This window comes from Pipistrellus kuhlii, unplaced genomic scaffold (assembly GCF_014108245.1).
Source record: "Pipistrellus kuhlii isolate mPipKuh1 unplaced genomic scaffold, mPipKuh1.p scaffold_m20_p_4, whole genome shotgun sequence".
In the NCBI taxonomy this organism is placed as follows: domain Eukaryota; kingdom Metazoa; phylum Chordata; class Mammalia; order Chiroptera; family Vespertilionidae; genus Pipistrellus; species Pipistrellus kuhlii.
The window spans coordinates 72,142,334-72,166,512 of record NW_023425540.1 but is presented as its reverse complement, the minus strand read 5'-3'; the positions used below and the strand labels follow the sequence as shown (position 1 = coordinate 72,166,512).

Sequence of the window (24,179 nt, the reverse complement as noted above, 5' to 3'; positions counted from 1 at the left end):
CCATCCCCGCACACCCTCCTCCATCCCGGGTCTCCCAGACCCTGTGAAACCCGCGGGGACCTAGCCCGGGGACCGCACGCTCGGGATTCTAACCCTTGTGACCACGCGCGGAGAGCTAATCTAGTGTTCTCAGATGTAAGGCACCTGGGGTGAAAATGTCTGTGTTGACCCAGCCACTTCCATCCGCTGCTGCAAGGAATTTCTCATCCGAAATGGTGAACTCACCGATTTCACAATCTAAGTAGATAAGCAAACAGGACTGTTCTTTTCAGGAAGTGCACACGAATGATTTACCACCAGGCGAGATGGGTTCATATCCGCCTGCTTTGCCAGAGGGCCCCTCAGAGTCCTTCCTCCATGCCCTACATAGGATTTTTCCATCTGTCACACAGCACAGAACCGTGACACACTTATCCAAAAAATGATATCTTTTGGTCCAGTAGGACACTTACAAAACAAATTAAGCCAGTTCCCCCTCTGGTTATTGCTCTGACAAAGGTTATTAATAGGAAAATCATGGGGACTGATATACTGCCTTGCCTCCATGACTACAGGAAAGGGGCAAAATCCTCAAAAATATTATAACCATACTGGGGCTTTCAAACCTCAAAGCTCTTCATAAAATGATCTGGAAAAAAACAGGAAGAAAAACACTAAACTACAGTAGTTGTGTCAGCAACAGAGTCATTTGCTTGTTGAGTTCTCAGTGCACATCCTTTGCAAAGATTCCTATGCTAGTCAGTGATGCCTCCACCCCAAGCACATTAATCGAGCATGACTAGACAGAAGCAAAATGTGTCATAATTACCAGTGTTTTTCAGAGTTAGTTTCCTACCAAACACAGAAAATGGCTTTTCCTTGCTGCCCCCACCCCCAAAGATTGAGGAAGATGAAGGCCATCAGGTTGATTTTAAATATATATATATATTATTCTATATAATAAAAGGGTATAACGCAAATAGACTGAATGGCAGAACAACGGAACCAATCAAAGCATAATATCCTGATGAATAAGGCTGCTCAGCTGCTCGCTATGACATGCACTGACTGCCAGGGGCAGATGCTACAACAGGTAGGTTAGCTTGCTACTGGTGTCAGGCTGATCAGGACTGAGCAAGATGGACCAGGCATGCCCTCTTGTGGTCCCTTGCTGGCCATTGTGCACCGGTGGAGTCCCTCAGCCTGGCCTGCACTCTTGCAATCCGGGACCCCACGGGGATGTCAGAGAGCCGGTTTCAGTCCAATCCCACAGGCCACTCTCCTTGGGAGGGCTCATGGCTGGCAAGTGCTGCTGCGACAGTATGAGCCTCTCCCGATAGGGACTGATAGAGTGCGAGCCTGAGACAGGCACAGTGGGGCTGAGATGAACGGGAGCAGCAGGTAGGAGCTGCAGGCAGCTTTGGACTTTGGGTTTTCAGCCCGATTCCTGAGGCCACCCAAAGGGACCCCATCTGTGCAAATTTGTGCACCGGGCCTTTAGTGTGTGTGTGTGTGTGTGTGTGTGTGTGTGTGTGTGTGTATATATATATATATATATATATAGTGCGGGACTTGAAGCTGCAAGTGCAGCATGGAGGCGGGCCCTGCAATCACTCCACATGGCCAGGCCTGGGGGTCCTGCTGTGGGAGCCCTGGCTCAGGCCTATCTCTTTGGGGCAATCCATCGAGGAGCCCCGGATGGGTGGGTGGGGCCTACCTCTTTGGGGCAATTGATGGCAAGGCTCTGGCACTGTGAGAGGGCACAGGCCAGGCTGGGGGACCCCTTCTCAGCCCTGAGAGCATGAATTTTGTGCAATGGCCTCTAGTAATAAAAGCATAATATGCTAATTAGACGGGACAGCTGGGTGTTGTTCTGGACAAAGCCAAGCCATGGCGGCGGGGGGCTGAGGGTGGGGCAGTTAGGGATGATCAGGTAGGTAGGCAAACAGTTTGGGCAACCAGGCAGGCAAGCAGAATGGTTAGGTGTGATCAGGCAGGCATGCAGAGTGGTTAGGGGAGATCAGGCAGGCAGGTAGGTAGGTGAGCAGTTAGGGCTGATCAGGCAGGCATGCAGTGTGGTTAGGGGTGATCAGGCATGTAGGCAGAGTGGTTAGGGATGATCAGGCAAGGAGGTGAGTGGTTAGGGGTGATTAGACAGGCAGGCAGACAGCCCCCAAAGGGGTCCTGGATTATAAGAAAGGTCCCAATTACATGAGGGCTGAAGGCCCTCTTGCCCCTGTGCATGAATTTCGTGCACCAGGTCTCTATAATTTATTAATTTCAGAGAGGGAGAGGGAAAGGGAGAGAGATGGAACATCGATGAGACAGAATTAATTGGTTGCCTCCTGCAGGTACTCACACTGAGGATCGAGTCAGCCACCAGGGCATGTGCCCTGACCAGGAATTGAACCACGAGCTCCTGGTTCATAGATTACATTTAAGCACTGAGCCACACCGCCTGGGATGAAAGGAGATTGATGATCACAGTACTAATCGTTGGAGGGCCCCTTAGATGCCCAGGCAGTTGAATGGAGTTACATGGAGGGGTTAGGAGGTTCAGTTTAAGGTCCACAAGTACCAGTACCCAGCAGGTGTTTGGGCTACAGTTTGGGCTATTTTCCTATTTTCCTACCTGGCAAGTTCTTCCTCCCCCAAGGCCTAAATTATTTATTTTTAATATATATTTTATTGATTTTTTACAGAGAGGAAGGGAGAGGGATAGTTAGAAACACTGATGGGAGAAACATCAATTAGCTGCCTCCTGCACACCTCCTACTGGGGATGTGCCCACAACCAAGGTACATGCCCTTGACTGGAATCGAACCTGGGACCCTTCAGTCCACAGGCTCTCTATCCACTGAGCCAAACTGGCTAGGGCGCCATTCACTCTTATGGTCTATTCCTTGTCATCACCCTCTGTGAAATTTTACATTCAAATATCCTTTCTGACTCTGTCACTTAGTTCTCAAACCACTGCCTCTCTTACTTGACCTGCTGGGACCCTCACAGCCTTCTTTCCTCTTCAGTTTGACCCCTTCCTGCCACCATTAAGAGAGCTGTCGTCATCACTTCCTTCATTTCCTCCTCAGCCTTCCGAGGTTCACTGACACTGTATTGCTACATCCAGAGTATTTCAGCCATGTCTTGCCTGTCATTGGGTACACCCCCACACCCCATCTGGAAACTATTTTCCCTCGAGGACCCCACCTGACATTTCCCGTGCAGGATGCTCCTGTCTGTCCCCTAGATTCGGGTGTTTCTCAGTGTTGTCTGGATCTCCCTTCCTGTATTTCCTGACTGGTCTCTCCCACTGGCCGTTTCAGGAACCTCAATCACCACCTCTAGCCCTGAGTTTTCCAGCCTGGCAGGGGGTATCCCAAACTTCACCATGCCCAGAGCTGCAGTCCTCCTTTCCCTGACATACTTGCTCTACTTCCTGGATCACATCACCCGTCTCCAGGGATGTGACCATCCACCCAGCTAGAGATACTATAGATCTGGTGTCTTTCCTGACTCCTCCACTCCCCATCAAGTGCTGTGAATTCTCCCCCTAAATGCCTCTGGAATTTCTACTTCTCCCTGCCCCCACGGCCTTTGTACTACAATAATTCAGGTCATCATTACCTACAGTCTACAGTCTACATTATTCCAAGAACTCCCCATCTGTCTCCTCCCTTCCTTTGCTTGTTTTTTTAAGTCAGCTTTTTTTTTTCTTTTCTTTTTTTTAAATACCTTTATTGATTTCAGAGAGAAGGATAGAACCACCGATGGTGAGAGATCAGCTGCCTCCTGCATGCAAACCCCCACTCCCATCAAGCCTGCAACCCAGGCACATGCCCAGATCAGGAACCAAAACTGTGACCTCCTTTGCCCTAACCGGTTTGGCTCAGTGGATAGAGCGTAGGTCTGTGGACTAAAGGGCCCCAAGATAGATTCCGGTCAAGGGCAAGTATCTTGGTTGCAGGCACAAACCCTGTAGGGGGTGTGCAGAAGGCAGTTGATCGATGTTTCTCTGACATCAATGTTTCTAACTCTGCTCCTCTCTTCCTCTCTGTAAAAAGATCAATAAAATATATTAAAAAATAAAACAAAACTGTGACCTCCTGGTTCATAGGTCAATGCTCATCCACTGAACCACACCCAACCAGTTCCTTTTATTATTGATCAGGAAGTAGACGGTTGGGTTCCTATGAGCCCCTGAATCAGCTGATCAACTCATAACCTTATGTATGTTTTTGTTTAATGACAACTTTATCAATATATATTACTGATTCCTTAACATTGAATCACTGCCAACAGCATTATAACTCATGCCTGAACGAAGGATATCTAAGGCTCTTCACAGCCTTCTTGTTCTTAAGAACACTAGCCAGTTTGGCTCAGTGGTTAGGGCATCTGCCCGAAGACTGAAGCATCCCAGATTTGATTCTGGTCAAGGGCATGTCCTAGAGGCAACCAATCGATGTCTCTCTCTCTCTCTCTCTCTCTCTCTCTCTCTCTCTCTCTCTCTCTCTCTCTCTCTCTCTCTCTCTCTCTCTCTCGTATCGATGTTTCTATCTCTCCCCACTCCCTTTCACTCTCTCTAAATATTAATGGAAAAATATCTTTAGGTGAGGGGTAACAAAATAAACAAGAACATCAGACTGCACTTCAGCACCTCATTTGGGGGCCATTTTAAACAGAAACCACCAACAATAAGCAATAAATGTAAAAAACTTGTTAAGTCTGCGCTGAAACAAGAAGACAGAGCACTACCTCAGTTTAACCTCAGTGTGCATTGGGCAACTCAAAATGCTGGCGTTCTGTGAATGTCTGCAAATGACCACAAAAACATGAGTATTAATTTTGGGGTTACAAATAAATTTTGGTGAATTCCTAAACATAGAACTTGTGAAAAAACGAGAATCAATTATATTTAAAACTATGCCATAGTGATATCCTGTATCCTGTATCACTATGCACACAAACGCATCAGGGGGCTTTTTTACAGAGAGGAAGGAAGAGGGAGAAAAGAGTTAGAAACATTGATGAGAGCGAAACAACCTCAAATTTTCTGATTAGAAGCCCCTTGACCTCAGGATGAAAACACAGCTTTGGGCCATGGATTCCTCCCTCATCCCCCTTCCAGTTTGGCTAGGATTCCCCATGCCCTCTACTCTGATGCAGCCCAGCCTGGATTCTCCACCTGCTTCTTTATTCGTCTCTAATTATTTTCCCTGGTTACATCCCACATCTCCCTTTGCATTCGCCCAAGGCTTCCCAAAACACACCTGTGTACTGGGAGCAGCTAGGCAGGAGCACGTGCTCTGAGGTGCAGTCTGCACCCTCAGCTGAAGGAAGTGGAGGTTCGGTGCCCTGCAGTGCACATCAGCTCCAGACCAAGGCCATTTCCCTCAATGAGCCTGGAAACAGGCTGGTGTGAGAGGCCTCATCTCTATCACCTCATTTTCAGCCTTCTCTACACTTAGACACTTCACAGATCCAATCAAAACCTCAAGTTTTTGTTCTTTAATAAATAAACATTCCTTTCACAGATACCAGCCTCAAATTCATCACTGTCCAGATATGTATGAACAGGCAGCAGGGGCAGAAGGTTATACATTTCCCCCCTTTAGCGGGAACATGAATGAACTCTGGAATGCCTTGAGTGCCCCGGAGACAGTCCTCTCTGTCTCTCCTGGCAGGGCCACAGCAGTCAGGATGGCTTCCACTTGCTTCTATCCAGCACTTGGGAGAGAAACAGTTGAAACGACCTCCTTTCTCCTTGGGTCATGTGGAGGACCTTCTGAGGCCCTGGGCTCCAGAAAGCCACCGTGGCCAACACTGTCATCGCCCCATGATGAAGCTGGGCTCTTCCTCTTTCTCTTCCTCCGTCCCAGATGTCTCCTCAGAACTACTGGATGGCTGCTCTTGGCTCTGACTGGATCCTGTAATCACATGACATTCAGATTAGAGATGTCAAACTCACTCAGATAACCCAGGATGCTTTAGAAAAAGAAGAGCTGTGGAGACACTAGGAACTGGTCATTCCTGGACAGACAAGTGAGCCATCTGTCAGTCCTCACCTCCACTGCCCAGTATAAAAGGTCCATCACAGAACCGATCTACCATTGCCTGTGGGTAGATCTCATCCTTATTAAAAAGATCCACCTGGTGGAAGGAGGAAAAAATAAGGAACTTTTGTAATAATATGAACAATAAAGATTGATTTAATAAAAAAAATTAAAATAATTTTTCCCTGAACGAAGGAGAAAAAATAAACAAAAAATAAAAAAATAAAAAGATCCAGCAGCATACACAAGAGCCTGATGTCTCATGCATCAATTCTCGCTGTTTTTATATGGTCCTCAGCACCACTTTGCCAGGGCAACATCCCCAACCAGCCCTTTAACATTTAGCATTTAATACTGACAGTACTGCTGTTGATGTCTAAAGCTCTCACACTGCAGTCTGCAAAAGAATTTTTTTTTCTTCCCTGAAGTGATTGGAGGGTTGCTTTTGAAAAATGTGTTTGTTTGTTTTTTAATTGATTTTAGAGAGAGAAGTGGGGGGTGGGGGAAAGAGAGAAGGGGGAGAGAGAGAGAACATCAACTAGCTGCCTACTGCATGCTCTCACTGGGGATGGAGCCTGAAACCATGGCATGTGCCCTGACCAGTAATTGAATCTGTGATCTTTGGTGCAAGGAGGACAGTCAACCACACCAGCTGGGGCAAAAGGACTAAAAAAAAACCCTCTGTAGCAGAGGGCTCTGCCCACACAAATATGGTAGCTTCCTGGCTCTTCCCACAGACTTAGAAGCCCTCTCTTGATACTCCACTTGCAGCTCTGAATTCATGTTTTCCCTGGCATGACTGCCAGCACCCACAGTGCCACTGAGCCAACCAAAAGCAGAGCACAAAGACAACGTGTTCCCAACTCCTCCTCCCTCTTTCTGGGAGCAGAGGAGTGGGAGAAAGCCAGAACAAGGCAGAGACAGGCTCAGAGGCAGCACCAGCCCTCCAGCTCAGCCCAGCTCAGGCGGCCACTTGCAGGCACAGTGGGCTCACCCAGACCCATCAAGGGGCCTCCTCGCTGCAGATATGCAGGAATTCCAGCACCCCCAGAGCCCCCAGGCACCCAGAGATTTGCTCCTGTCGTCATCACAGGGCCAAAGAGCATCAAGGAAGGAAACCTTGGGGTTTGCAGGACCTATAAAGATCTTTCCAGACAACAAAAAGCTAATGGAGTTCATTACCATTGAATCATTATTACATGAAATGTTAAAGGTTCTCCTTTAAAAAGAAGAGAATAAAATGCCAGTAAATATCTATAAAACAATTGAATCTAAAAAAACAATAAATAAGCAAGCAAAACAGAAACAGACTAATAGATACAGAGAACATTTTGATCATTGCCAGATAGGAGGGGGGTTGGGGGAATGGGTGAAAAAGTTAAAGAAGTACAAAATGGTTGTTACAGAGTAGTCATGAGGATGTAAAGTACAGCATAGGAAATATAGTCAATAATATTGTAATAGTCAGATGGGTACTAGATTTATCAGGGTGATCACTTCGTAAGTTACCTAAATGTCTAATCACAAGGTTATATGTCTGAAACTAAAATAATATTATATGTCAACTGTAACTGAAAAATAAAAAATGTTTTTTGTTTTTTGTTAAATAATCCATGCTGTAGAAGAAGGCATGTGGGGAAAAGACAGTGGGAAACTGAGAGTAGGTTTTAATATGTAGGTGCCTGAGGACATTGGATGAAGCCAGTACCTTTTAATAATAAACTGTTTTGAGAGGGGAAGTAGCCAGTGAAGCCTGCTGAGGTACTTGCTGAGAACTATTATATGATCTTAGAATTAGATCCATTTACCATCCAGGAAGCTGCAGAAGTGTCTCCTGTGTACTGTGCTTTAATTTCCCGCTTTTGCCAGAAAAAAAGCAAATATATGCCTTAAAGTTTCATGTGGAATATTTGAAATTTTTGTGGATAGGTTATGTATAGTAGACTAATTCATTCATTTGTTTTTCTAGCCATATATTACTATTTTCCTGGACCAAATCATTACAGTAAGGCACTTCTGATAACATGGAGACAATTATTCAGCACTGTATCAAATGAGCACTAGAGGCCAGTAATGTTGTAGATTCTTTAATTTGCTTCCCCCTCCCCCATTTTTCTTGATGTGCTTGTCCTTCTATCTAACAAAATAATAATATGCAAATTGATCACACCTCCACCACACCCACAAGCCATGCCTACCAGCCAATCAGGAGCAAGTATGCAAATTACCCCAACCAAGATGGCTGTGGTCTCGGAGAGAGCAGGAGGCTTGGGGTGCCCCTGGCAATGGAGGAAGCCAAACTTTCCACACGCCCTGGCAGGCCCAGGCCTCCTCTCAAAGCTACAAAGTTTCATTTGTAGAAGATAAATAAATCCCAGATATCAGGGCCTCTGCTTGGGTCGCCTGGGGCGTGTGCCCAGGCTGCCCCACACTCCAAGGGAACCCCACCCTGATCCGGGACACCCTTCAGGGCAAACCAGCTGGCCCCCACCGGTGCACCAAGCCTCTATCCTATCTAATTCTATCTAATAAAAGGATAATGTGCAAATTGACCATCATTCCAACACAAGATGGCTGCCACAAGATGGCCAGCAGGGGAGGGCAGTTGGGAGGGACCAGGTCAGCAAGGGAGGGCAGTTGGGGGTGACCAAACCTGCAGAGGAGGGCAGTTAGGAGTGACCAGACTGGCAGAGGAGGAAAGTTGGAGGCGACCGGGCCTGCAGGGAAGGGCAATTGGGGGGGGAGGGGGAAGTGTACCCAGGCCTGCAGGGGAGAGCAGTTGGGGGGACCAGGCCTGCAGGGGAGGGCAGTTAAGGGGAACCAGGCCTGTTGAGAAGATGGGCTGGACACACAACCTGGAGCTCTCTGCAATCCCTCCCTGGTCAGAACAGCAAGCATTGTGGTGTTTTAGCTTGTCCTATTCCCCACCTTCTTCATAAAACCAAGGTAGTCACCAAAGCCAAAAGCCTCATAATCACAGTACCTATGAAAAGTACCAGCCTACAAACCACTGGAGGAGGTAAGCTGCATTGGGAGTGCCTCAGAAGTTCCACACACAGAGGTCTGTACTTATCTGATCTGTCTGGCAGCTCCCTAAAAACCTGTATTTGCAAGGATTATCTTCATTCAGTCTGACTCAGTAGAAAAGTCTCTTCCCCAGGCATCATAAAAGAATTTCTTCTAGTAAAAAACCATACTATATATAGTGTGTCTCAGTACATTTATAACTCAGAAGGAAACTGGCCCTTGAAGGGTCCAATCATATTGCAATATGCCACTGAAAGTCTGACTTTATCATAACTGTCCAATCGGGAAATATGCCTAGTCAATCAGGGAATTGCCACAGATTCAATAATGTTAAGGAGAGTTGCAATTTTTTTTTTGTTTCTTAGCATCCTTGGTCCTTCCTTCCTATCTGAAACCCCTGTCCCTGACTCTCAGCTCAGGGGCTCCCAGGGGAGTGGCTGGTACTTCTGGCCTTGTGATGGTTTCAAAGGTAGGCAAGACTGGCGGCACTGTGGTATGTTGTCACATTACTCACCTCCTACTTCTCATCAACAAACCCAATTCTATCTAGCGATGCCAGGTATCCAGCTCTCAGTGATGGATCATGAGAGGTTCAAGATGGTCATGACAATTCTTTTATCTATTCATCTAGCCTGACAGTAGCAAGAGATGGCAAAGTGATCTAGTAGTGATCAATGACATATAAGATGTCATCGGTTGAGCATTTCTAGGGGATGTTTTGCCTTTCAGTTACAGAAAACACACACACACACACAAAAAAAACACAGCAGACAAGTAGCACTCTTTTCCCTCTTCCTGCTTTGAACATAGGTCTGATGCCAGGAGCTGCAATAGCCATATCATGCCCATAGGACAAAGGCCAAAAGAACTGCAGGGAAGTTGGGCCTGACACTACTGAACTGCTGAACCATAAAAGGCTGCCACCTGCCACCTGGTTTCCTGTTATGTAAGAAAAAGGAATTCCTCTTTGTTTAACTACTGCTGGTTGAGCCTGTTTCTTGCAGCCAAAAGCATTCTTTTTTAAAAATCCTAATCTGAGGCTATATTCATTGATTTTGTTAGAGAGTGAGGAAGGGAGAGAGAAATATCAGTTGGTTGCCTCTCATAGGCACCTTGTCCGGGCATTTAACCGAAAACCTTTTTTGGTGTACGGGATGATACTAAACAACTGAGACCCCCAGCCAGGGTGCCAAACTATTCTTTTTTAAAAATATATTTGTATTGATTTCAAAGACGAAGGGAGAGAGAGATAGAAATAGAAACATCAATGATGAGAGAGAATCCTTGATCAGCTGCCTTCTGCACCCCCACATTGGGGATCGAACCATGCTGGCCAGGTAACAATTTTTACTCTTCTTTTTGTTGTTGTTAATCCTTGCCTGAGGATATTTCTCCACTGATTTTTAGAGAGTAGAAGAATGGGGGAAAGACAAAGAAAAAGAAACATCGATGTGTCTCTTATATTGATTGGTTGCCTCCAATATCCCAACTGGGCTCTGAGACGAAGCCTACAACTGAGGTACATGCCCTCGACCAGAATCGAACCTGGGACCAGAGACTGATGCTCTATCCACTGAGCCAAAGTGGCCAGAGTGGTGCCAAAAGTATCCTTAACTGACTTGCCAAGTGATTCAATCAGATAAAGGAACACAAAAACACCTTTGCTAGGGACATCTCAATCTTTCTTACTGGACAAGAATGAGGCAGGGTACAGCCTCAGGAACCTTACAACCACAGGGGTGACATAAGCCTGCCTGAGGACAGGATGCCAAGAGACAGAGGGAAACAGTGAATGCCAATAACAACTCAAAGCTCTTTTAACTAGTCATGACTGAAGGAAGGTTTGTCCTGGACTTAACATGAGCTAGTATGTTCCTTTTGTGCTTAATCCAGTTTGGCTTTCTGACACATGCAATTAAATGAGCCCTAATTTCTTCACTGGTCAGCCAATCAGTTCCACTCTAAATCTCATTCTTAGCAGGTCAGCTTCTGTGCAACACCATGAAAGATCAAAACAAAGAAAAGTGGGCACTACTCACCTTCTTTTTGTTTCTTCTGTTCAAGTTTCATCTTCTTTGCCAATAATTTCTTCTCTTTTAACTTTTGGCTACAAATGTAATATAAATACATTAATCCCTTATCTATCTTATTGTGTGTTAGAAACACCTACTTATAGGACCTTTAAAAATGTTATACTCACACAAACACTACACTAATAAAATGAAAGAATACTTTATGATTCTGCTACTCCATCATCAACATTATCAAGCAGTTTTTCTTCACGAATCAAGAGAAATCCTCCTGAGGTGTTTAAAGCCATCTCAGAAACACTGGAGATGGTTCTTCATCCCAATGTATTAGGGACAACTTCAAAAATCCTGTTCAGCACTCTAAAAGTGGGGTTCTTCAGAAAGAAACCTCATAGGTTGACCTGATCATAAATTCCTAATTGGGCAGGTCATGATGGGCAGCCACGCCCCAGGCATATAACTTTTGTAAAAGGTTTATCTTTGCCTTAAGCAGGCCATGGTTTTAGTGCATTTAGGTTAACAGAACTTTGAAATGTCTTTTCAGAAGTAACCTCCTTCAAGAAAGCACTAATCTGGTCAACTATCCTGTAATCCAGTCTCAGCCTTACTTTCTCTTCTTTCATGTAACCTTCCTTACTTCCCTCCATTTCAAATGCATAAAAGAAGCTGCAAACTGACATTCTGGAGACAATTTAAGATCTTGATTCCCAGCAGCTGTCCTCAGTTTGGCTCAAATAAATTCTTTAAAAATTCCCTACAGGTTTAGACATTTCTTACATTGATAAGGGACTATTTATTAAAACACACACACATGCTACCTGTATACTTATATAGTCTCTTAGGGAGATCACAGGCCCTAATTTAAAGAAGTTAAATGAGAAGTTCACTCAGCACCTAGTTAAACCTGAAGTTAAAACACAGAAGTGAAGAGGGGAAATCTCTATGATCACGGAAATGCTGGCACCCAAGCTTTGAAGAAGTTGTAGCCAGCTGGGGGAGGGGCACAGTAAATGTCTTGATCTCTCTTGGAGTATTTGAAGAAAAACCATTCCTCTACTAATTGCTCCATGGTGAGTTAAACACCCGAGACCTCTACAGGTTATACCACAAACTTTTGACTGCAAGGACTCATTCACCAACCATGCATCTACTTTCCATTTCCTGCCCTTAAGTCTCATTAGTTATGAAATGCCACAAAGCCCTTACCGTTTTTTTCGACGCTTTGCAGTCTGCTCCTCTGCAGCAATTTTATTCCTTTCCAGTCTCTTCTGAAACTCTATATCCAATTTTTGCTGCAAAAAATCCCCCACATCATTTAGACACACTGTGGGCTGGATATGAGAGCTCCAAAAGTCACACCAGCGGGGGTGCCACAAGCCTATCCAGATCTCCGTGGCCACTTTAGCTTTAAATGGTTGCCCCATAGAGGGGGTGGGAAATCAATACAGGGCTCTCTGATGGTGAATTTCATTCACTAAGATACTGAAGCAGGGTAGTAAGAAACTAGGAAAATTCTCCGGAAAGTGGAATGAGGAAACTGAGACAAAGGATGGGGAACAGCTGAGCAATTAATAGCTAGCTAATAAATCACAAGACCCTAACCTCCCAACTGAAGATGCTTAAGAGCAGATGGTTTAAATCACCATAGTCAGGAAGCCAGAACAAAAACCAATTAGAGCCAGACTAATCCAAGATAAAGGTAAAACTAGCCAGAAAATGACCCCAGATCCCATTGTACACCTATTTTATTTTTTAAAATTATTACCCAAGGATATTTTTTCCATTAATATTTTTTAGAGAGTGGAGGAAGCAGGGGGAGGAAAGGAGGGAAAGGGAGAGGGGAAAAGCGAGGGGGGGGGGGAGAGAGAGAGAGAGAGAGAGAGAGAGAGAGAGAGAGAGAGAGAGAGAGAGAGAGAGAGAGAGAGAGAGAGAGAGAGAGAAGATAAAGAGAGAGAGAGAGAGAGAGAGAGAGAGAGATATAGAGAGAGAGAGAGAGAGAGAGAAACATTGACATGAGAGAGAGGACTGGGCCGGGATTGAATCTGCAATCGATGTTAATATGCCCTTGACCAGAATCAAACCCTCAACTCTTCAATCTGTGGGCCGAAGGTCTAATCACTGAGAAAACTAGCTAGGGCTAAATCTAACTTTTTTTTTTATTTTTTTAAATATATTTTATTGATTTATTCACAGAGAGGAAGAGAGAGGGATAGTTAGAAACATCGATGAGAGAGAATCATCGATCAGCTGCCTCTTGCACACCCCCTACTGGGGATGTGCCCGCAACCAGGTACGTGCCCTTGCCCGGAATCGAACCCGGGACCTTTCAGTCCGCAGGCCGACGCTCTATCCACTGAGCCAAACCGGTCCCGACTAAATCTAACTTTTTAAATCAAATTATTGGAAAATGAAATATTATTGGGTAGTCTCCTCTTTCATAAAAAGCAGACAAATAGTTTTAAAGTATCTGAATCTCTCAAAATGTATAGATGTATTCCATGAAATAATAGCCATTATGAGAAGACTGAGGAAAAGGATTTTTCTAGTGCGTGTTGTAGGATTAAGAACAAGGGACAATTTCTCGTGCACAATGTTTTATTTTTTGTTTGTCTGTTTTTATTCCTCACCCAAGGATTTTTTTTTTTTTTTTTCAGAGAGTGGAGAGGAAAGAGAGAGAGAGAGAGAGAGTGGGGGGGGGGGGGGGGGATGGATGGAAAAGGGGAGGGGGAGAAAGAAGAGAGGGCGAGGGGAAGAAAAAGAGGAAATGGGGGAGAGGGAGACACTGATGTGAGAGAGACATGTCGATTGGTTGCCTCCCACATGTGCCCTACCAGGGTTGGGAAACCTGCCTCTGAGGTATGTGCCCTTGACGAGGAATCGAACTGATGACCTGAGACCCTTCGGTCCACAGGCCGATGCTCTAGTAATTAAGCAAAATCGGCTAGGGCATGTACAATGTTAAGAGGAGAAATCAGATTTGGAAAACCACAAAGAAACAGCCAAATCATATTTGATTTTTAAAAAATAGCATTATTACCATTTGTCCACCATCCAGAACTGAAATATCATTGCTGACATATACACATAAGGAACTGTTTGACATTGAAATTGGGTCTCAAAAGAACTGTTGGCCCAGAAAGAAAATAAAAAAATAAAAAATAAATAATGGTGGGCAAATTAGGAGCACTATATGAAAGTCAGTATTTTTTTTTTTCTGCATCTCAGTAATATCAAGTAATAAAATAGAGGACCACCTAGCATCACTGCAATAAAAAAAAACTTACAATATCTTTGAACAAATGTAGTGAGATATATGCAAAATCTCCACAAATCATCAGAGAAATACAAAAAAATTTTTTAAAAATAAAAAATCATAGTTTCTTGAGGGATGACTAACACTATAACATCCATTCTCAATTTAAATTAAGTTACAGATTCAACTTAATTCTAGTGAAAAATCCAGCAAACTTTTGGTGTGGATAAAATAACTCCAAATTTTAATTAAAAAAATAAAACAAGTGACATATTCAAAAGAGTATTTTTAAAATAGGAGAGAAACTTCTGGCCCTTCTAGTCAAGTAATGCTTAATAGTTTTTACAGTATAATTTCTAAAGCAATTCTCAATCCATTATTATTTGACACTTGTCATGTAGAGTTGCAGCAGCTAAGCTAGAAAACTAAAAGCAGACACATAGAACCACACTAATATTCACAGAAAACACACCCTAACCGGAATTATAGGTATTCAGCCAAAAAGAGAGAGAAATAATATAATAGCTCAAGTGGTGTGGGAGATCCTGCTTTCTATTAAATTTCATGGCAATGGCCTGAAGGGCTGTGCCCTTCTACTACCGTGTTTCCCCGAAAATAAGACATCCTCCGAAAATAAGACCCAGCGCATGAAAAGATAAGACATCCTCTGAAAATAAAACCTAGCGCAACTCCGGGAGAAAAGAATAAGACACTGTCGTCTTTTCAGGGAAACAGGGTGGTATACATGTTATTTATCTTATGGTGAGAAGTCTGGCCTCGGATTAACGCGGCTCTCCTCAATGTCTGTTTCTGGTACTAGCTTTAAAAGACAGTTTACACAAACCAGGTGTATCTACTCTGTTTCAAATGCTTTTTTCTAGAAGTTATTAAGTGCACACTGTTCATACCCACGGGCTCAGGCAGCCTGCTTGCTCACTGACCTTCTCAGCCATGGCATCCATGTAGTCCTGTCGCTGATATTCTCTCCGGCGCAGATGCCTATACACATGGAACTCTCCGCTGCCTGCACCAGCGCTTGAACCTATAGCCAAGAAAGTTCAGAGTTCTTGATGAGCTCCAGTTATCAACACAGGCTACCTTTAATTAACAGTGATCAAAGAAAGAAACTCAACAATGGAAGGGACGGCCTGTCCTACTCCCACTATACTGCAGAATCTAGCACATCCTTCAATAAATATTTGCTGCATGAATGGCGAATGTGGAATTGACTAAAAAGTCCACTTAATGCAGTATTAAAAGGAGAAATAGAATGCAATTCAGTGACCCGGAAACCTAGAAGAGGGCCTAAGACTTTCCCTCTCCACCGGGTGTTATATTTCTGAGCTAAAAAGACATCCATGGTCTATTAAGGGAAAAAAGTTGGTTACCAAATAGTATGTGTAGACCAACCACATTTTTCTAAAAACATTTTTTTTTTTCTTAATCAGCAGTGGTTTTGTCTATAAAGAGGTTTGGCAGGCTATATCAGAATGCTACAAGTGGAACGATGAAATTGCAGGTGGTTCAAACTTTTTAAGTACTTCTATTCTTTCTCTTTTTAATTAGTACATGTTAATTTACAACCCAACAAAATAATAAAACTATTCCATGGATAAATAACCAATATGACGCATTATTAACAACAGTGCATAAGAAAATTCTCTGATGCCAAACCCCTTCGTTGTAAGAGCAAAATATTGGACCAGTGAACATTATTTTTTCCTATTAGAAAGCTAACTAACATATACTAATTGCAGGGTTTTTATATTTATACCTCAAAAATTATATTGACATGCACACACACTCCCCAAAAGACATTACCCATTACATCTCGGACAAATTCCGGGGGAGGTCGAGGTGCCCATTCACTCATTTTTTCTGGAATTGGAACTGCTTTGTCCTGAAATATTTAAACAGGAAAGCATTTATTAAGTATAAACCTGATGACAAAGTCACATCTCTTATAACCAAAGGATTTTAACTAGAGTAATGAAATAAGACTGCTTTGCTCCTTGGACTTAAAGCTGATTTCTTCCCTCTGTCTTAGCTTTATTTCATCCTGTATATTTTGGGGACTACCACAAGCTCATCAAGCCTATTCTAAACTTTCCAGAGGAGAACTCAGAAACCTAAGTCACCATGTACGGCTGGAAGCCTCCAACTTTAACCCTACACTGCACAAGAGAGTCAACCCTTTCTAGTCTAAGGCCTATGAGACCTGCTCATCCAATTGTTTTTATGTCTGAGGGGCCTGAGGCCTGGAGAGGGTGAGCGACTTGCCCCATGCCTCTAACGAGGTATTAAAAAAAAAGTTTTTATTGGTTTTAGAGAGAGGAAGGGGAAGGGAGAGAATCATCCACTAGCTGCAGCCCACAACATGGGCAAGTGCCCTGACCTGGAATCAATCCGTGACCTCACGGTTCGTGGGTCGACGCTCACCCACTGAACCACACCGGCTTGGCTAACGAGGTATACAGTTTAGAAGAAAATAACCCTTGTGCTAACCCACAGGCTCTATCTTTACAGTCTAACGCTTCTGTTTACAAAAAAGTTAAACGGGAAAAGGTCTGGGAGCACGGAAAGCCGCCCCACAGCGCCCCCGTCGGGCTAGGCTGTAACAAAAGGGCAGAAGGAAGCTCACTATCTCTGAAGCAGCCTACTCCTTCCTAAGGAACGGGCACTGGGGATCGGGTTATGAATTCCTGGATTTGGAGGCGAGGGGGGGAGTGGGCCCGTGGGCCCCCAGAGGCACCTGAAGGGAAGGGGGTGACTCGGAGGGCGGACGAGCCCACGCTTCGTCTTACCGGATTCTTCATGAGCCGCTCCAGCTTGAGCTTCTGCTCTTCCGCCGCATTCTTGGGGATGACAAGCGCTTGCGGCTCTTTCTTGGGCCTCGGCGGTCGCACCGAAGACGCGGCTGGACTCGCCATGACAGTTCTCTGGTTTCCCCAGCGAGCGGCGGCGGCGGCGCGCGTGTATGACGTCAGAGACGCGCGCCAGCGACGCAAGCGCAGTCTCCCAGCGGGGCGGGACTGGGGCGGAGTCGCCGGCTGCTGAATATTCATGAACCCGAGACCCAGCAGGTTGTTTTGATCAAAACCTGCTTGATTTCATTTCCTGTTTCTGGGTAAATCCCGGCAGCTGAGTCCCTGTCCCTGGGGAGAGGAGTTCAGCGTGCCCTAGGGTCCTGCCCCTGCTTACCTCTCCAGCCGTGCGCGTCACGGCTCCGCGGGCAGTTCTGCTTGCTAATGGCTCTCAGCCTCCCCTCCCGCCCTGAGCCTTTGTCATTGACTCTTCCTTGGGTCTGGTTCACTCCCCCTACCCATTTCTTTCTTTTATAATTATTTTTTTTCTTTATTGATTAAGGTATTACATATATGTCCTTTTCCCCTCATTGCCCCCCACTCCCTTTCATGCCCTTACCCTCCTGGTGTCTGTGTCCATCGCTTATGCTTATATGCATACATACAATCTTTTGGTTGATCTCTCCCTCTTACCCTCCCCCTCCCCTACCTTCCCTCTGAGATTTGAGCGTCTGATCGATGCTTCTCTGTCTCTGGATCTGATTTTGTTCATCAGTTTACCTTGTCCATTATAATCCACAAATGAGTGAGATCATGTGATACTTATCTTTCCCTGACTACACTACCCATTTCTGGCAACCTGTTTATTTTAAGATTTCGCTAACAACTTTCTAAGGACTGGACCTACCTCTTTTGCCCACCTCAAATTACTCTGCTCGTGGCCCCCAGCAAATATATCTCAGCCGAGTGAATGAGCCTATCTTACCAAAAAGAGAAAACTGCCCCTTGCATCTGGAGCTGGCCTGGAAGAAAGCTTTGTATTTTTCCAAGATCTAATTGGCTTTATTAAGCAACTCACGAACAGGGCAGCTGTTAGAAGGGATGCTCTTTGTAATCATTTTTGATGGAAAAACATCTTTGGAACCAGAGAGAGACTGAACACTTTCGCCATTCTCACTAATATGAGTAACTGCTGCTGCTTTACAGCATTGGCCTCTCAGATCATTCCTCCCACTTTAAATATTTAAGACATCAATCAGAATTGTCTCTGCTTCCTGAAAACATCTAACCCTTCCCCAAATCATGTAGCCTAAACTTAAATCTTATAAGACCTCTTTACCACCTTTTTTTTTTTTTTTTTTTTTTTTTTTTTTTTTTTTTGCTGAAGTAAGTGTTGTCTTACTTTTAGAGAGGTAATAAACCCAACTTGTTCCGCTACAGGTATGTTCTTGGTGGTCTTCACAATTATTGGTTTTCTCATTTATTATTTATTGCCCGCTAGAGAGTAGAAGTTCTGTTTTGTTCACTGCTGTATGCCCAGTGTCTGGGGTAAGGCCTGGCTTACAGTAAGGCACTCAAACACTTGCTGGATGACCATGGGATCTTGGGGGCCAGGTACCTCAGATACTCCCACTGCTGCTGCCTGCTCAGCCTACTCAGCCCAGGATAGTCCACTGAGTGTCCAGGGGTTAGACAGGTGGCTCCTGTGACAGGGCCCTGAATTAACACTATCAGGCCATTCTTGGCTACCTGATAGTGGGTGGTTTTCCAGGTAGTGATGAATTAGGGGAAGTTCTTGAATGGCCCAAGTCTGTCACTGGAACCTAGGGAGGACTTGGCCTGGGTATGGTCAGAGACACTTGGCCCTACATCACACACTCCAGCCATCCAAGCACCTCACTTTTCCCCAAACACATCACACACTCACACACACACACACACACACACACACACACATGAGTTTACTGGGGTATCATTTCCTCCCTGGAGAACTCCCATACACCCTTCTTAGCTTGGCTTAAATGCTACTTCCTCCTTGAAACCTATGACTCTCCCAGTCCCCTCCTCCAGGCGGACAGTTGTTTTCTTCTTGGTGCTTCCCCAGCTCTGGTCCCACAGGCTGGCAGGGTAGGTATCACTTTATATCCTCACCATCTCTCCACTCACAAGTCTGCGGGGAGAGCTGAGCCAGAATCCTGGCCTAGAGTATAGTGGTGCTTCCAGAATGCTTGCAGAACAGGGGAATTAGGGGACAAAAGGAGGGAGTCACAACTGCCTGAACAAATAAAGAATGAACATGCAAATGAGATGATCAAGTGATGGGTGGATGGGCGAACAAATATGGAAGTTAAATGAGTGAAAATATGAGGAAAATGGATGAAAACTCTATAAAATAATATTGAATGTCAATTGTAATTGAAAAAAATGAACAGAATTGTCTCTGCTTCCTGAAAACATCTAACCCTTCCCCAAATCATGTAGCCTAATGAATTACAAAGCCAAGAGGGAGCCATTTACCTGGCACCCCCAGCTCAGGGTCTGGCACAGAGCTGGTGCTTGGTAGATAACTGCTGGATGAAAGTGAAGTGAATGGGTGTACAAAGGTGAGAAAAATAAGGCATGTGGGTGTGAAGGAGCTGGTAATAATAATCTCAGTCTAAGCCTAGTGTAAGTGTATTGACACGTTTTATCATCCTTATTAGATAAGGAACAGAGTAAGGCCCTGAGGGGTGAGTGAGCTCAGGTCACAGGGACTCAAACCCAGTAGTCTGGCCCTGGGTCTGCAGGGCCTTAAATGACCACATACTCATGGATGGCTGGACCAACACTCCCAGCAGATACTGGTGAGGGCCACCCTTCCAGGGCTGAGGCCAGATTTGAAGTCCTACTCCCAGGGAGAAAAGGGTGCCTTACCAGCCTTTCTGCCCCATAAAAGTGGACTCAAACCTAGAGCGCCACCGTATCTGCCACCAGAGGGCAGCAAAGCCCCACCCAGCCATCTGCTGACCTGTACTCCTGAGGCCCAAATTTCAGCACCTAGGGAATGAGGTCTCCTGCTCAGGAAGACACAAGTGCTTTGGCGTCTGGTGGGCCTGTTGCCAATGTCTGGCTCCATCTTCTCTGGAGTGTGGGCTAGAAAGTCAACTTAACCTCCCAAAGGCTGTTTTCTATGCTCAGGATGGGACAACCAAACCTACCCTTGATACTGACTTGTGAGTAAAATGAGGTGATGGATATACAGTGCCTAGCACAGCACCTGTCCCAGTTTAATCCTAGAACTAAGGGTGTCCCAGGACAGTGCTAAAACCTGGAGACTCTTCGGTAAACCAGGACAGTTGGTCCCTATGGAGGGATAGGCACTCCTACCTCAATCCTTAGAGTTGTGGTTGGTACTCAAAGGAACTAAAACAGCAAAAACTTTTTACAACTATTCAATAACTTGGGTTTCTTACTGAATTAGTGGTCTTTCCACAGTGGTCCTGCGGTTGATGATGAGGGAACAGTTCCACCAATGGGAACAAAAACAAAGATGGAGAATACCAACTTTGGTAAAGAGTTTGTGAGTGTCCTATAAAGATAAACACACATGTACCATACAACCCAGCAATCTCACTCCTGGGTACTAACTCTAGAGAAATGAGAATATGTGTCCATTGAAAGACCTGTATGTGAATGCATGAAGCAGCCTGATTCATAATTGTCAAAACTGGAAACAACCCAAATGTCCACCTAATCGTGATATATCCAAACAGTGATACACTACTCAGCAATAAAAAGAAAGGAATTATTGATACTTGCAACCACACAGATGAGTCTCAAAAGCATTATGGTCAGTGAATGAAGCCAGATTCAAAAGGTTACAACCTGAATGACTCCATTACTTGACATTCTGGGAAAGACAAAATGATAGGGACAGAACACTGATCAGCAGGTTTGGACAGCTGGTCATGCAGGAGGGGTAGGAGGAGAGGTCTGACTTTAAAGGGCCAAGGGAAATTTGGGGGTGACAGATATGTACATCTGGATTGTAGTTTCTTTTGCTATGAGGACATACACATTTGCCAAACTCATTGAACTTATATGCTTAAAAAGGGTGGATTTAATTGTATAAAGATGATGTCTCAATACACTTGACATAATAAAAGTTGCCTTGCCAGGTTACAGGGGAGCCAATCCCCATTGTCTGGGTGGTTCTGGAGAGCACTGCCAGCCTTTGGCCCATTGTGCCTCCCCCTGTAAATAGTCCCTACCCTGTTCAGTGTGGGCAAGAGGGTGGGGTGGCAGGGAGAGGCTTTCTGAAGCTTAGAGGTTACTGTGGATGAAGTCCCCACACTTCTGCTCTGGACCCCACACAACAGAGTCCTGGCTGCTCTGGCCAAGGCCGATTAGCACTCACAGGCCAGGGCCCCTTTCTGAACCAGGCCTCACTGAGCAATGGCAGGAGGTGCTTAGAGCTACAACTGGCAGGACCCCATCCTCCGGAGCCCTCAGTCTGACTCCCTGAAGTACCTTCCTATCCCTGAATGTGGACTCGCATAGGAGGGGGCTCCATGGTCTGCTGGCTGAAAGACCCAGTGGGATATATTCCTAGAAGTGGGATCATTGGGTCAAATGGGAGTTCCATTTTTAATTTTTTGAGGAAACTCCATACTGTATTCCACAGTGGCTGCATTCCCACCAGCAGTGCACAAGGGTTCCTTTTTCTCTGCATCCTCACCAGCACTTGTCGTTTGTTGGTTGTTGATGATAGCCATTCTGACAGGTGTGAGATGGTTCCTCATTGTCGTTTTGATTTGCATCTCTCGGATTGTTGGTGACTCTGAGCATGGTTTCATATGCCTTCTGTATGTTCATTTTCGGAAAATGTCTATTTAACTCCTTTGCCCATTTTTTTTTATTGGATTGTTTAATCTTCCTTTTAAGTTGTCTGAGTTCCCTATAAATTTTGGAAATAAAACCCTTATTGGATATAACATTGGCAAATTTGTTCTCCCATGCAGTGGGTTCTCTTGTTTTGTTAATGGGTTCTCTTGCTGTGTAGAAATCAGAAACACCAATGAGAAAGAATATATGCTCCCCTTTGTTCATTGCAGTACAATTTACAATAGCTAAGATTTGGAAACAGCCTAAGTGCCCATAAGCAGAGGAGTGGATTAAAAACCTGTGGTACATCTATACAGAGGCATAGAAGCATGGAACAGAGGGAAGGCAGGGGAGGATGGAGGCGGGAGTAAGAGATCAACCAAAGGACTTGTATGCATGCAAATGAGCCTAACCAATGGACACAGACAGTAGCGGGGTGAGGGCATGTGCTGGGGGGGTGTGGGAGCAGCCAGGGAGAGGTCAATGGGGAAAAAAGACATATGTAATACTTTAAATAATAACAATTTTAAATAAATTTTAAAAAAGACCAAGTAGGAGAAATGCATCACCCTGTCCAGGCTGGCCCATGATCTCTTAACCCCTGACATCGCCCACCACACCTGCGCCTCACCTTCCAAGGGTGACCTCTTATGAATATGTGGACCACCCACAAATCCTCGGCTGAGTTCCACATGCATGAGCAGGTCACACTTAAGATCCCCCGATCCAATGATAATCAGAGTCCCTCACTTTAGTGGGCCCTTTTGATATGCTACACTCTTTGCAATGAATCCTATGTATGATCTCACAAGAATTTTATTAGATACCATTTTAAACTTTTACATCATCAAATAAAATACACATACACCAATGTACAAAAGCATATAGCTCAATGAATGACCACAAACAAACACCTGTGTAAAACCATTCTGGTCAAGACATGATACATGGCCAGCCCCCAGAGCCCACTCCTGACTATTCAAATAACCGCTCTGTGCTTTTCCTGCAGAGGGATCTCTCCCTGGCCGGAATGGCGACCGCTCCCTTGCTTTCCTTTATGCTGTTATAAGTGTATCGCCTAACCATGCATCTCTAACGCTCATGTAGCTTGTCCTGTTTTTGGAACTCTATGTACTTAGACTCAATCACAACACATTTTAAACATTTTCCTTTCACTCTGTGGCTCACTTGTTTACTCTCTTACTAGAATCTGTCCTCAAAAAGAAGCTCTTCATTTGAATGTAATCAAATGTGTCACTATTTTCTTTGTTTAGGGCTTTTTGTATCTTATTAAAAAAAATACATTTTATGCTCTGGCTGGTTTGGCTCAGTGGATGGAGTGTCAGTCTGTGGACTGAAGGGTCCTGGGCTTGATTATAGCCAAGGGCATGTACCTCGGCTGTAGACTCTATCTCCAGCCCTGGTTGGGGCACGTGTGGGAGGCAACTAATTGATGTGTTCATGTTTCTTTCTCTGTAAAAATCAATGAAAAATATCCTTGGGTGAGGATTAACAACCAATATCCTATCTAATAAAGATGGAATATGCTAATTATCTGCCCCGCCCTCCCTCAAAGATGGCAGTACCCAGTCCTTTCAGCCCTGCCAGGGTGGCAGATGTGCAGCAAGCCCAGGCCTGCCCCCAGGCAAGCCTCAAATGGGGTGGCTGCCCAGCTGCCCAGGGCCGCCCGAGGCAGGTAACCAGGGCCAGCCAAGGCTTGCACTACCGGCAATGGCAGCAGCAGAGGTGTGATGAAGCATTGTCTTCCCCTTATCTCTCTCTCTCTCTCTATATATATATATATCTACACACACACATTTCAGAGAAGAGGGAGAGAGATAGAAACATCAATGATGAGAGAGATCGTCTGCCTCCTGCATGCCCCACACTTGGGATCAAGCCCACAACCCAGGCATGTGCCCTGACTGGGAATAGAACCGTGACTTCCTGATTTATAGGTCAATGCTCAACCACTGAGCCACGCTGGCCGGCTTCCCTGTTTCAATCTTCCTAGTCCTCTATTTTCTGTTCCTTTGGGATCACTTCCCAAAATAAACCACTCACACTTCTGGAGGGTACCCAGGTTGAGATAGTTGGTATTTGGAAGTGGCTCAAGAAAGTAGTCCCTCAGGATGGGATTATGAGGCTGGATCATTCTCTAGTCAGGCTA

At 44.9% G+C, this 24,179-nt stretch overlaps 1 protein-coding gene across 3 annotated transcripts; it reads right to left on the bottom strand.

The window, feature by feature from the left end:
• Positions 1 to 5,472: 5,472 nt before the first annotated feature.
• On the bottom strand, positions 5,473 to 17,334 carry PRKRIP1 (PRKR interacting protein 1). Of its 3 annotated transcripts, XM_036408989.2 has the most exons (7): positions 17,147 to 17,334; positions 16,164 to 16,242; positions 15,284 to 15,384; positions 12,296 to 12,381; positions 11,099 to 11,166; positions 9,153 to 9,212; positions 5,473 to 5,906 (listed from the first exon to the last, which is right to left on the bottom strand). In XM_036408989.2, the coding sequence occupies exons 1-6, from the start codon at positions 17,270 to 17,272 to the stop codon at positions 9,196 to 9,198; spliced, it is 477 nt and encodes a 158-aa protein (XP_036264882.1). In that variant the 5' UTR covers positions 17,273 to 17,334; the 3' UTR covers positions 5,473 to 5,906; positions 9,153 to 9,195. The 3 variants fall into 3 exon arrangements, with proteins under 3 accessions (XP_036264882.1, XP_036264880.1, XP_036264881.1); XM_036408987.2 differs by lacking the exon at positions 9,153 to 9,212 and having other exon boundaries at positions 17,147 to 17,332; XM_036408988.2 differs by lacking the exons at positions 5,473 to 5,906; positions 9,153 to 9,212 and adding an exon at positions 5,929 to 5,981.
• Between the last annotated feature and the right edge of the window lie 6,845 nt (positions 17,335 to 24,179).

What these genes read in the sequence shown, in the direction of transcription:
- PRKRIP1 (XM_036408987.2), bottom strand. Translation starts at nt 17,272, where the DNA reads ATGGCGAGTCCAGCCGCGTCTTCGGTGCGACCGCCGAGGCCCAAGAAA. An exon ending in AGCGGCTCATGAAGAATCCG is followed by an intron (nt 16,243 to 17,146) that starts GTAAGACGAAGC and finishes TAAATATTTCAG; the next exon opens with GACAAAGCAGTTCCAATTCC. An exon ending in TGGATGCCATGGCTGAGAAG is followed by an intron (nt 12,382 to 15,283) that starts GTCAGTGAGCAA and finishes GATTTTTTGCAG; the next exon opens with CAAAAATTGGATATAGAGTT.